Source organism: Pelodiscus sinensis, chromosome 2, assembly GCF_049634645.1.
Source record: "Pelodiscus sinensis isolate JC-2024 chromosome 2, ASM4963464v1, whole genome shotgun sequence".
Taxonomy (NCBI): Eukaryota; Metazoa; Chordata; order Testudines; family Trionychidae; genus Pelodiscus; species Pelodiscus sinensis.
Genome location: NC_134712.1, coordinates 77,740,638 through 77,752,717, shown reverse-complemented (window position 1 = coordinate 77,752,717; position 12,080 = coordinate 77,740,638). Strand labels below are relative to the sequence as shown.

The following is a 12,080-nucleotide window of genomic DNA, read 5'->3' as shown; positions in this document are numbered from 1 at the left end:
GTCACTAAAATACCAGTAAATCAGGATGGGACTCCATTCTTTCAGATTTAAATGTGCGGGAGACAAAAATTACCAGAGAATATTATTGTTTTTATTAATACTTAGATCTTATTGTGACAATATCTTCCTGTGTTCATACCCTACACAGAACTGTGATAATCTTTATACAAGGTGTGTCTTATGGGGTATCATTTCCTTTAACCTCACCATTTGCTAATCAATATTATCATGGCCAAATGCACATAGCAGCCTTACATGTGAAAAAAGGCAGACACCCCACAGCTACCCTGCCTCTCTCCTCCTGCCAATAGCATTCACTGCACCTGAAGTGACAAAGCATTCACTGGGATCTGGGATCTGGTCATTAAGATTGCTGAAAGTATGTGGGGAGAAACTTTGCTTGAATCTGATAGTTTAAGTTAGATATTAGTGAATGTTTTATCTTTATTTTTGTTGTAGCCATTTCTGACTTCAATTCCTCATTATCTGTATTCACTTAAAATCTCTTTGTCGTTAATAAACTTTTACTTTTTTTATCTAATCCAATGTGTTTAAATTGATGTCGGAATAACTATTCAAAGTAATAAGATGACATATGGTTCCCTTAAAGGAATAATGGACTTAAACATATTGGCTGTGTCTAGTCTGGCAAGTTTTTCCGCAAAAGCACCTGCTTTTGTGGAAAAACTTGCCAGCTGTCTACACTGGCTGCTTGAATTTCCGCAAGAGCACTGACGATCTCATGTAAGAAATCAGTGCTTCTTGCGGAAATACTATGCTGCTCCCGTTCAGGCAAAAGTCCCTTTTCGCAAAGCTTTTGCACAAAAGGGCCAGTGTAGACAGCTCAGATTTGTTTTGCGCAAAAGCGCCTCTAGATTGGCACAGACACTTTTCCGCAAAAAGTGCTTTTGCGGAAAAGCGTCTGTGCCAATCTAGATGCTCTTTTCCGCAAATGCTTTTAACGGAAAACTTTTCCGTTAAAAGCATTTGCGGAAAATCATGCCAGTCTAGACGTAGCCACAGGATATGTCTAGACTACAGGTCTCTGCCGACAGAGGCATGTAAATTAGACATACCAACATAGTCTATGAAGCGGGGATTTAAATCTGCCCCCCCCCCGCTTCATTAGAATAAAAATGGCCACCGCATTGTGCTGGCTCAGCTGTTTTCAGCTCAAAGCAGCAGTCAAGACAGGGATCGGTTGACAAGGAAAGCCGTTGTTGACTGATCCTGTAAACCTCGTTTCACGAGGCATAAGTGATTGGACAACAACGGCTTTCCTTGTTGATCGATCCCCATCTTGACTGCCACTTTGAGCCAATGAACAGCTGAGCTGGCATAACACGGTGGCCATTTTTATTCTAATGAAGCAAGGGATATTTAAATTCCCGCTTCATTGACTATGTTGGTATGTCTAAGTTACATGCCTCTGTTGGCAGAGACATGTAGTTTAGACATACCCATTTTGTACTGTCCAGGAAATGGCTGGGTGATATAGGACATACACCTATAATGGGAAAATGTGGAACTGGAGTTTGTTGGGATCAGCCTGCACTAAAACCAAGGCTTGTGAGAGCTAGAATATAACTGCATGACTGACAGTCAGTCAGTCTCTTTCTTTCTCTCTCTCTCTCTGGCTACATCTATACTGCACACTTATTTTGAAATAAGCTATTCTAGAAAAAATACTCTGAAATGGCTTATTTCAAAATAGCGCATCTACACCACAGGGAAGCCTAAAAAATTAGTCCGAGGCAGACTCCCCTAATGTGGATGTGCTACTTTGATTTAGAGTCCCAGGAGGCACTGGGGAGTAATTAGTTTGAATGGCCCTGGGGTGGAGATATTTTGAAATAGCAGCAGTGGAGCGTCCACACTCTTGCTATTCCAAAATAGGTATTTTGGAATAGATGTTGTTTCTTGTGGAATGAGGTTTAGAGATGTTGGAATAAGCCATCTGTTATTTCAAAATAACGGAATGGCTGTGTAGACGCTTGTATTATTTTGGAATAATGGCCGTTATTCCAAAATAACACTGCTGTGTGGATGCACTTGAGTGTGGCTTGCATGCTGGAAAATTGCTTGTGAGCCATACAGGTGGGAGCTACTTCAGCAAGGCATTGTTAGGCACCCAAGGTTGAAGGGCATTCAGTCTTGACACCTCTAGATTGTATCCTGGTATGTCACACTTTAGCACTTTTCATGAGTAGATCTCCAAGCACTTTACAAAGGAAGGTTAACATCATTCTCCTCAAACTCACACCTTTCTCCCTTGTGGCTTTTTCACCTCATCTGGAAAGGCAGGAAAAAAGGGAGCGACAGGAGGAAATTCACTTCAGTGAAGATGGCCTTTTACAAGGTCTTCTGCACCATTCAAAGGGGTTGTTCCTTTCTGTTTATTTGCTACCTGCCAAGTGATGCACAAAAATGCATTCAAAAAAATCTGTTGTTCACTCTCTTTCCATTGTGGTATAACTTTTGCAGCAGCTTGTTCTCAAGTGCTTTGCTCAATTTGGGCCTTATAGTTATCACTAGTCAACAATTTTATACTGGTTGAATCAATTCCAGAAAACTTATATAATCAACTACTACTTTGAGGCAATGATTTACAGATGTCAGCAGGGGAATTATGTCTTAGTTCCAGGTAACCAAGAGAGGTTAAAAATACATTTTTTATTACAGTAGAGACAACAGTGCCATTATTTTGATCACTGTATTCTGCAGTCAGCCAACATTAGTGCAAACTCTTGTTAAATTACTATTCTCTCAAGACCATTAGCCAGCAGAGTAACATTGCTATATGTCTAGACAGCCCACAAATCAGAATGACTATAGATTTGGCTACTGAAGGGATGTTCACAAAACCTAACCATTGACTTAAAGTTATAATCAATGTTATACAAACAAATTGGAGGCAACTGTCCTGGCCTCACAAAGTAAGGTGTGATTTAGTTGTGTGATAGTCTTCTGCTGCCAACTTAAATGAACACAGTACAAAGCTCACTGACTGGACCAGAATAATTCCCAGGGTAATTCTGCCAAGTCCATTTTAATAGCTGGTCTCTAATTTAAATGGTAATCAACCTCTCCTTATTAATCACTTTCTGAAATCTGAATGTTACTGCATTGTGAATATAAAGATCAATGTATGCATGATGTCAATAGGGTTACAATAAGGATGAAACCAGTCCACACAAACTGGGTGCAATTAGAAACTCTTGATGGATTACATATTGGGGTAGATCCTGCACCTCATTTTTCAACTTAAAATTCCAGAAATCTGAATTGTCAGGAGAACCTACTGAATAGATTCTGTTTATACTTATACTGCACAGAAACTAACAGATAAGCACTTGGTAATATTCCTCTAGGGTTTCTATAATTCCAATCAGTAATGGCTGCTTTTGCAATTCCTTTTTTAAGATGCAGAACTTCTCCTACCTCTCTCTGCAGATTGATATCTGCTCCTTGTAACACCAGTTCCCGCACACATTCTATGTGGCCATAATGAGAAGCTACCATCAGAACTGTTGTGCCAAGCTGGGCATAAAGAAAAACAAATCAGCACTTTAGACTTATCTCTAATAATAATTCAGACTGACAGAAATGGACCGCAACTTTTCAGCAGAACTGGGGGGACATATATAATAACTGATTCTAATTTCCCCAAAGAACAAAACGTGTCCTTCTGTCTTATCTCTTCACATATAATTGCGGGCTAACAATTTTTTAAAATGGATTTAAAAATTTGCCATTGTAAATTCTGTGAAAAGTAAAGAATCAAATTAATTCAAGTAATTACAGCACCAAACATTCACTCACTTGCCTTCAATGCTAATGCCCAAACCTGCAAAAAATTGCACCCAGCAATGAGCTCACTGCAGGATTAGAGTTTAACAGTGAAGTCCAAACAGGATACAATCAATGTGAAAAAGCGACGAGGAGTCCTGTGGCACCTTATAGACTAACAGATTTATTGGAGCATAAGCTTTCGTGGGGAAAGACCCACTTCGTCAGATGCCCAAGAAAGCTTATGTGCCAATAAATCTGTTAGTCTATAAGGTGCCACAGGACTCTTTATCGCTTTTGCAGATTCAGACTAACATGGCAACCCCTCTGATACTAATCACTATGCAGTGATCTCATGTTATGATCCCTATTAATAAATACTAATCAATAATATCCTTAATTTCAATATATGATTTTTTTGTCAGGGAATCTCAAAGAGCTTTGCAAAGCATCATTAACCTGTTTCATAGGGCAGAAAACAGACATTTAGAAGTGACTGATCTTGCTCAATGTTACACAGGAAGGTCAGAGACAAAGGCTTTGTCTACAACACAGAGCTTTTAGTGACACAGCTGTGTTGCTAAAAGTCAGGCAATGTAAATGCTGTTTGTCAGCACTTTTGCCGACAAAATACTTCATGGCAGCTAGAGGTTTTAAACCTTGCATAAGATACTCAAATGACTGCATTAAAATCATTGCCGCCATAGGCTACATCTAAACTGCAATGCTATTTCGGGATACCGGAGTATCCCAAAATAGCTATCCCGCATCTTCTCAGCAAGCCTGTTATTTTGAAATATAACGGGCTCACTATTCCAACGTTCCTGTAAACCTCATTCCATATGAGGAGTAAGGGATGTTTTGGAATAGTGCGTTATTTTGAAATTTGGCACTGTCTACACAGCACCAAAGTACAAAATAAACTATTTTGAAATAAGATACGCAATTTGAGCTACACACATTGAGTATCTTATTTTGAGCTACAGTGCAGTGTAGGTGCACCCATAGAGGGCTGCGTAAAGTGATGTAAAGCATATGATCTGGGCAAGCACATATTGAGGGCCTACACTGTCTCTGCAGTCCACATCTACTCGCCCACTGTTCAACAACAGCTGAAGAAGAGCCAGGTTTCCTTTTCTTGCAGCCCAGAATGCAGCATTTGCGAGTGGTGTTTCCCTCTGTTAAGACAAAAAAGATTGAAATCTGTTTTGGAACAAGTACAAACATCATATGCTCTCAATACAACTAGCATGTCATTCTTTGATAACCATTTTGGGGCAAGAGTGTTAATTTTCATTGTTTACATTGGGCAGTTTACAAAGGTCAAGGATTCTATCTGGTTTCAAATCTCTCCCGTGTCAATACTGACTGAAAGTCATTAAACTCGATTGACTCTTGGTGGCCTAAATAATGTGAGTTGGAGATCTCAGTCCAGCTCCCAAAGAAAAGGAGTCAACACAGCGGTGAAAGTAACTTAGAATTTCTTACAGGTACTGTCCTATTGCAACCTGGTCTCTGCCAGCTCTTTAAATAGCTCCCCGTAGGCTTTTGCTGCAGCTCAGCCAGCTCTTGCTGGGCACCTGCTTACTTTTACCTCTGAGTCCACACCACAGGAGTGTCACGAATAATGACAACCGAAACTCATATTGACAGTCTCAGCAGAGAAACCAAAGACCATGAAGACTCAAACATACCAGTCTAATGTCCCATTGTGGGACTTCCTGGTTTTCAGCCAATTTCCTGGCCACCATCTTTCCTGATGTCTCCAAGTCCCAAAATGTGTACCATGGATCTGAAATGGAATCCAGCCAGCCAGGCTAATGCAGTCAAGGATAGGCTGCTAGTGGAGTCAGTGACATCTTTGGGAGGTTTTTGGCACGAGTACATTTATTTCCTGGATCAAGTAAGACCTCTGATCAAGTATGGTGTGAGTATTTGTGGAATGTGCCACAGCACTATGGGATCCTGAGTACCTTCTCCGCTTGGCTGCAGACATTGAGGCAAGGGTAGAAGACTATTCTGCTGGGGTGAGGCAGGCCTTTCCTTTGAGCCCTCTGTGCTATGTATTCTTGGTTATCACTTCACCATTCACTTCCAAGAGTTTACTGAGGGGGAGGAGAGGGCAATTTCCTTGATTTATATTCGTTCTGGTTGTGAATCTTGAGGAAAATGCCATTCTTGTTCCCCACATTTCCCATCCACAATGACTTACTCGTCGTCAAATTTAACTTGGCCCCTGACAGCTGCTCAGGCCACCAGTCTCTCAGTGATTTAGTATTTGCACATTTGGAAAGGCTGCTGTGGAAACAGCAGGAAGACGTATTGAAATTCTTGGAGGTAGGATTCTGCTTGAAAGGAGTGACTGTGAGATGGAATTGGGAAACTGGGGAAGTGGGTGGTGGAGTGATGGAAGAGCTGGCAGGCACCTTCCATGTTTTACAGAATGAATGTGATACATATGTACCTGCTTCTGCTCTTTCTTCATTTGACCAGAGTGTGTATATGCTGCCCTTGCCACAACTGATGGGGACAGTGATGGGGTTATTTTGTCTCTTCTTGTGGGGATGGAAGAAGTATCCTTTCACTGAGCTGTCTTGTCTGTCGAGAGGTGGAACACTGAGAAGGGGGTTGGAAAGCGGCCCAGGGATAGCCAACCTCAGGGAGGCTGAAGACACAGAGGTCGGGTGGGCAACACGTTGTGGCCTGGACCCCCGCTGAACCTTGACCTCGTTAGCATGTAACGGCCTGGATCCCCGCCGACCTAGTGACTGCAAGGCCACCACTGTCAGGGCCCTGGGCTGGGATGCGGTGGAGTAGAGAGGGCCCCTGTCCCACCTGCCATCCCTCCTTTTGGGTGGCAGTTTCCCTCCTGTGGGGCAAACCCCCCTGCACTTGTCCGCTCTCCCAGAGCGAGGAGACCCAACCCCCTGTCCGGCTGGGACCCAGCCAAGGCTTTGATTGCTGGTGACTATTTGTATTAACCCCTTGTCTGTCTGCCCACCCTGACCCTGGGCTGGGCTTCACAAACTGTCACTCAGCCAAGACCGAGGCGTCCCTCATGGACTTGTGGGCACTTTGGGGAGTCAGCGGTGCCCCACCTGCTGACGTGGGACCCTTTTACAGAGTATGGTCTGTGTTTTTGACTCTTTTTGTTTTGTATGTTATGTTATCTTAACATTGTTTTGGTAACTGAAGTCTTTAAGAAAAGATCTCATGGGGCCAGCTCCCCTCTGACATAGCTATTTGTATAGCTTTTAGCCACTAGAATAATTGTCAACTACATGAGAAGTTTCAACCATTTCATAAATCACAAGACATTTTATAAAATGTTTTGCACGTCTACATACCAAGACATGGCTGGCAGGAGGCAGAGAAGGAGCATAGAAATTAGCACAATCGGATAGAGGGGTGTGTGTCAACAGAAGTAAAGGGGGGCATGAGGTAAAAAGTTTGGGGAATACTGACTTAAGGCATCAATCATGTAACAATCAGAAGAGAACCAATGTTTGCTATTATGTTCTAAGCTGAATGGAATGCACAGAGATGATTCAAGCTGTCTGGCCAGTGTACAGGACATTAATCCTCTAAAAATACCTGGTACATACCAACTGGAATTATATCCCAAGTTAAAAACAAAGTTCTATATCCTTTTGCTTTTTTATTTTCATTATCAGATAATAGGGCAATAGTCATTTGAGAACAGGGCTTTATTAAGGGATTATTGACCAGCTGGATTTAATGACCCTTGAGCAAGGGACTCCTCACTGATCTTTACTTTCCAGGAAATGCTGTAAGCCTTGATCATTATTGCTCACTTCCTGATTCAGTCCTAGCTTTATTATTTATTTGTATGACCATGGTACCTGGACTCCATTGTGTCGGGTGCAGTATAAAAAAAATCAACTTGGATTGGTTTTATTTGGGGGAGGGGCACTATTAACTTATGGGAGATGTTAGATAAAACTGTGCTATATTTCTAAAGTGAGTTAAGCTCCAGGAAAAAAAGGATAATTAAGGTATACAACTAATTCCGAACATTGACAAGTGTGATGCAGAATATAATACTGATTTGAAAAGTTATCAGCTGATAGTTTTGGTGAAAATGTGATTAACTTATTTCAATATGTCATTTGTTCTGGCACCATGATTTGATCTCCTTCACTTCATGAAGATGTTTGAAAGCATTATTTTAAACTATGGCTGTGCTGGTATTTTTGATCACATATAATTTCAGTGGATTTTAAAGGCAATATGCTGGTACTGGATGCATTTTAAACTGGCACCTATCATAAGCAAAAGTATAGAAGAGCTGCTAGAAGAAAAGATGATAGTCCCATGAAATATAGTATGGACAAGAAAATCAAAAGCACATGTAATTTATAGGCGGAGATGGAACAGAAGAGGAAAAAGGAGGCACTGTAGCCTTCTGGGCAGGAAAGTGGGAGGAGGGGAGAACACCACAGAACAGGGCAGCCACAGACAAAGGTGGAAGGAGATAGCCAGGGAAAGATAAGGGTGAAGAAAAAGAATTTGCAAGAGTTACATTAGTCAGGCAGTGAGCTAGATAAAATGTCCCAGAGGGAACAGGAAAAAGGGAAGTAGTTATGGGAGAGGAGAGAGACAGCTAAGAGGAGCAAGGTTTGAGGAGCAACGCCTGAGGAATAGGTGAAAAGGCAGGACAAGCAGAGATAGGAAAATGTAGTTACATGGGTCTGGAATTATGTAGAACATCTATTACCAGCGTCCAGGAGAAGGGGGGGGGAGAGTGGAAGAAGGGGGGAGATTAGATGAATATCTGTGAGGCCAGAAAGGAGGAGATGAGATATCAGAAGGATAAGAAGAATAATGGAAACAGAGGGAGTGATGATGATGATGAGGATAAGGATTTTTGAAAATAGAAGACTGAGGGAAAATGAGCATGGGTGAAAATAAGAGCATTAGGAGAAGGGGTATGCTCTTCAGGGTAGGAATTGATTCTTCCTCTGTGTTTGGAACCCAGCACATTTCAGACACTACCACCACTTAAACAATACAGTGGTGATGCACAAAGGCAGTACATAAGAAAGAGCAGGTGCTGCTGTTAAGGGAGAGAATAGGAGACAATGGAACAAAGAAAAGGCTTTACAGGAAAGAGGAGAAATAATCAATCAAAGCAATGAACTGGTGCTGAGTTGGCAATCAATAGGTGAAGAGTAGGTAAATTATATGAAAATTGCACAACTGGCTATAGGCCATATGTCCAGAGTAAATGTTCTCTAATATTATCTATAAATTGCTTCTTGCTTTCTTCCTTCCTTATTGGTCCTTAAATCTCCTTTTTGGATCTATGGTTTTTTTTCCTATGAGATCAAGGATAAGGGTCAGATCCTGTGATACTTCCTCATGCATGTTCCCATCAGGATGACTCAGGAACAAGGCCTACTCAGATTTCAAATGTAAATATTCCAGTGGGATAGGAAAACCCAATTAAAACATTTTTTTAAACATTGTTCACAAAACTGAAACTGATTAGAACCAGAAAGTGAGACTAAAAAACAGTCTAATTTCACTAACTGAGTGAAATGCATGTTGTAAACAAATGATATAGCTGGGATAAAAAAAAATTGGTTTTTAAAACTGTTTAAAACTCAATGACAGGTGAGGGTTTTAAGATTACAAATAATATGTACACATGTATATTCTGACTGTCCTAAAGCAAAAGTGCAGACTAACATAGTTTTATAACTTATCGAACTATTATGTTAATAAATTTAATATATAAAAAAGTCTCATTGACACTTAACATAAGATGTATATATCCCAAAAAACTACAGAGTTTACTTCTTGTTTCCCTTAAGATCAAACAATCCCTGTTTTTCTTTAAACAAGAACTATGGAGAGTTTCACAAAGAGATGGGCTTTTGTGACCAAGTATAAAACAAGTCAAGAGCTATGATGTAAAATGGGCCTAGTAGCTCATAGATTAGCAAGTGGGAAAAAATGTAGTTCGTTTCTATATTTATACCCCCTTACTTGTGCTCTGTATTAAGTATAACTGTTCTCCTCCACACTCCATTACTACCCCTCGCAATCGGCACTCATGTTCAGTTATCCCACAATTAAACTAAATCTCAAAATGAGTCGCCAAGAGCCACGCAGACTTTAACCACCACCCCTTCTCCTTGCTTCATATACAGGAAGGTCAACAACATATGAAATATAAACACTTGCAGCTGTGCCCATTACCCCCCAAGACCATCGGCTGCAAGGAAAGTCGTGGGGAGCGGGGGGAGGGGAATAGTGACTGCAGAAGGAAACGAGAGCCGCGGCTGTAAGCAGAGACAGACCCACTCGGCAGCCGAACAACCAGGCCTGCTAAAGCCACAGCATCTGCAGTGCTAACGGGACATGGCAGCGGCAGCAGGAAGAGGAGGACGGGATGGGATCCCCCCCCCCCCCAGCTCGGCAGTGCAAAGCTTACCTTGAAAGACATCTTGCACATCACAGCAGCGGCTCATTCCGAGCTAGCCAGGGGGACGGGCGCAGCCGACTTTCCTCTCCAGCACTTTCTAGCCCTTCACCCACTTGGCAGATAGACTCGCTTTGCAGAGTGGCTGGAGCACAGCGTCTGCAGGGGCTGCATGCAGCATCACGGCTGAGTTAGCAGCTGCTCACAGCTAGAGAGACAGCTACACTCTGCACCGCTCACTGACTCAGGAATCCACACGTCTGTCGTCCACCCTCATCCCAGCATAGAACAGTGCAGGTCTGTGGAACCAGTGCATACATCCACCCACGTTTCATGCAAACTCGTGTGTCCACAGATGGACACATTCTCAAGTATGCAGATGCCTCCTCCTTGCCTTACACCCTTCATACTTCTCAGTGAACAGACACGTGCATCTGCTTCACACAAGCACCTGTAATACTGTGTTCAAATGTGCACACGGAAGCATCCTATTAAGTTATGTTTAATGATACATATGTTCCAAATATGAATGTATGCATGACAGACACTATCGATATGCAATAACCAAATGCAGACAGACATTTGCATTGTACAAACTCACAAAAATGCAAGCTTACTGAGCCAAACTATGCCCTGCTTACAAAGGTGTGGAGCTTTACTACCAAGGGGATGATCAATAAGATCAAGGATAAAACAAGACACAGGTTTATATATATATATATATATATATATATATATATATATATATATATATATATATATATATATATATATATATATATATATATATATAATGCTATAATTTTGTTGTGTTCTGAATATATATATATATATATAATGCTATAATTTTTGTTGTGTTCTGAATCTTAGGCTTAGTCCACACAGTTTTTACACCAATTAACTATTTCAGTTAGAGCTGCGATTTAAAAAAAAACCCACAATAGTTAAATCAGCTCAATTCTCTAATAAGAATGCAAAAAATATAAAGGTACCTTATAACACTATATAGCTTGCTCCCCTAAATTTACAGGAAAAACCTACATAAGCACCTTTATCCAGGTATAACCACACCCATCTAAGGGGGAGAGGCAGTTACCATTTGGCTTTATAGTGGTTTCTAACAGATATAGTTAAAATGGTAGAAAAGCCTTTATATGTCCACTGATGTCACACACACCCACCACCAAATCTTCACTTCTTGACTTCTTTTCCTGTTTACATGCTCACAGTACTTTGCCACTTCTTCCAATCCATGGCGTGCATTTGTGAGTCTTGGAGCTCCAGCCCTCTTCTCATCAGAATTCTTTTATCAGATTCTTTCCATTGTATTTTCAGTCTTATAGGGTATGTCTACACTACCCCGCTAGTTCGAACTAGCGGGGTAATGTATGCATACCGCACTTGCTAATGAAGCCCGGGATTTGAATTTCCCAGGCTTCATTAGCATAAGCGGGGAGCCGCCATTTTTAAATCCCCGCTGCTTCGAACCCCGTGCAGCGCGGCTACACGGGGCTCGAACTAGGTAGTTCGGACTAGGTTCCTATTCCGAACTACCGTTACTCCTCGTGAAATGAGGTGTACCGGTAGTTCGGAATAGGCACCCTAGTCCGAACTACCTAGTTCGAGCCCCGTGTAGCCGCGCTGCACGGGGTTCGAAGCAGCGGGGATTTAAATATGGCGGCTCCCCGCTTATGCTAATGAAGCCCGGGAAATTCAAATCCCGGGCTTCATTAGCAAGTGCGGTATGCATACATTACCCCACTAGTTCGAACTAGCGGGGTAGTGTAGACATACCCATACATCCTTTCTTGCCATCTTCTTCCTCCCAAAGTTTATTTGCTGG

The 12,080-nt window shown here is 41.7% G+C and overlaps 1 protein-coding gene across 4 annotated transcripts in view; it reads right to left on the bottom strand.

Moving 5' to 3' along the window:
* Window positions 1-12,080, bottom strand: part of ANKRD29 (ankyrin repeat domain 29) — a 50,452-nt gene that overhangs the window by 28,506 nt on the left and 9,866 nt on the right. The window contains exons 1-4 of one of the 4 annotated variants that reach the window (XM_075920861.1): window positions 11,419-11,551; window positions 10,250-10,405; window positions 4,857-4,967; window positions 3,442-3,540 (exon numbers count right to left, since the gene is read on the bottom strand). In XM_075920861.1, the coding sequence (XP_075776976.1) occupies window positions 3,442-3,540; window positions 4,857-4,967; window positions 10,250-10,270 (231 nt within the window). In that variant the 5' untranslated portion in view covers window positions 10,271-10,405; window positions 11,419-11,551. Of the gene's footprint in view, window positions 1-3,441; window positions 3,541-4,856; window positions 4,968-10,249; window positions 10,600-11,418; window positions 11,552-12,080 lie in introns of those variants that run through there. The other 3 variants (XM_075920862.1, XM_006117207.4, XM_006117206.4) reach the window with 3 other exon arrangements.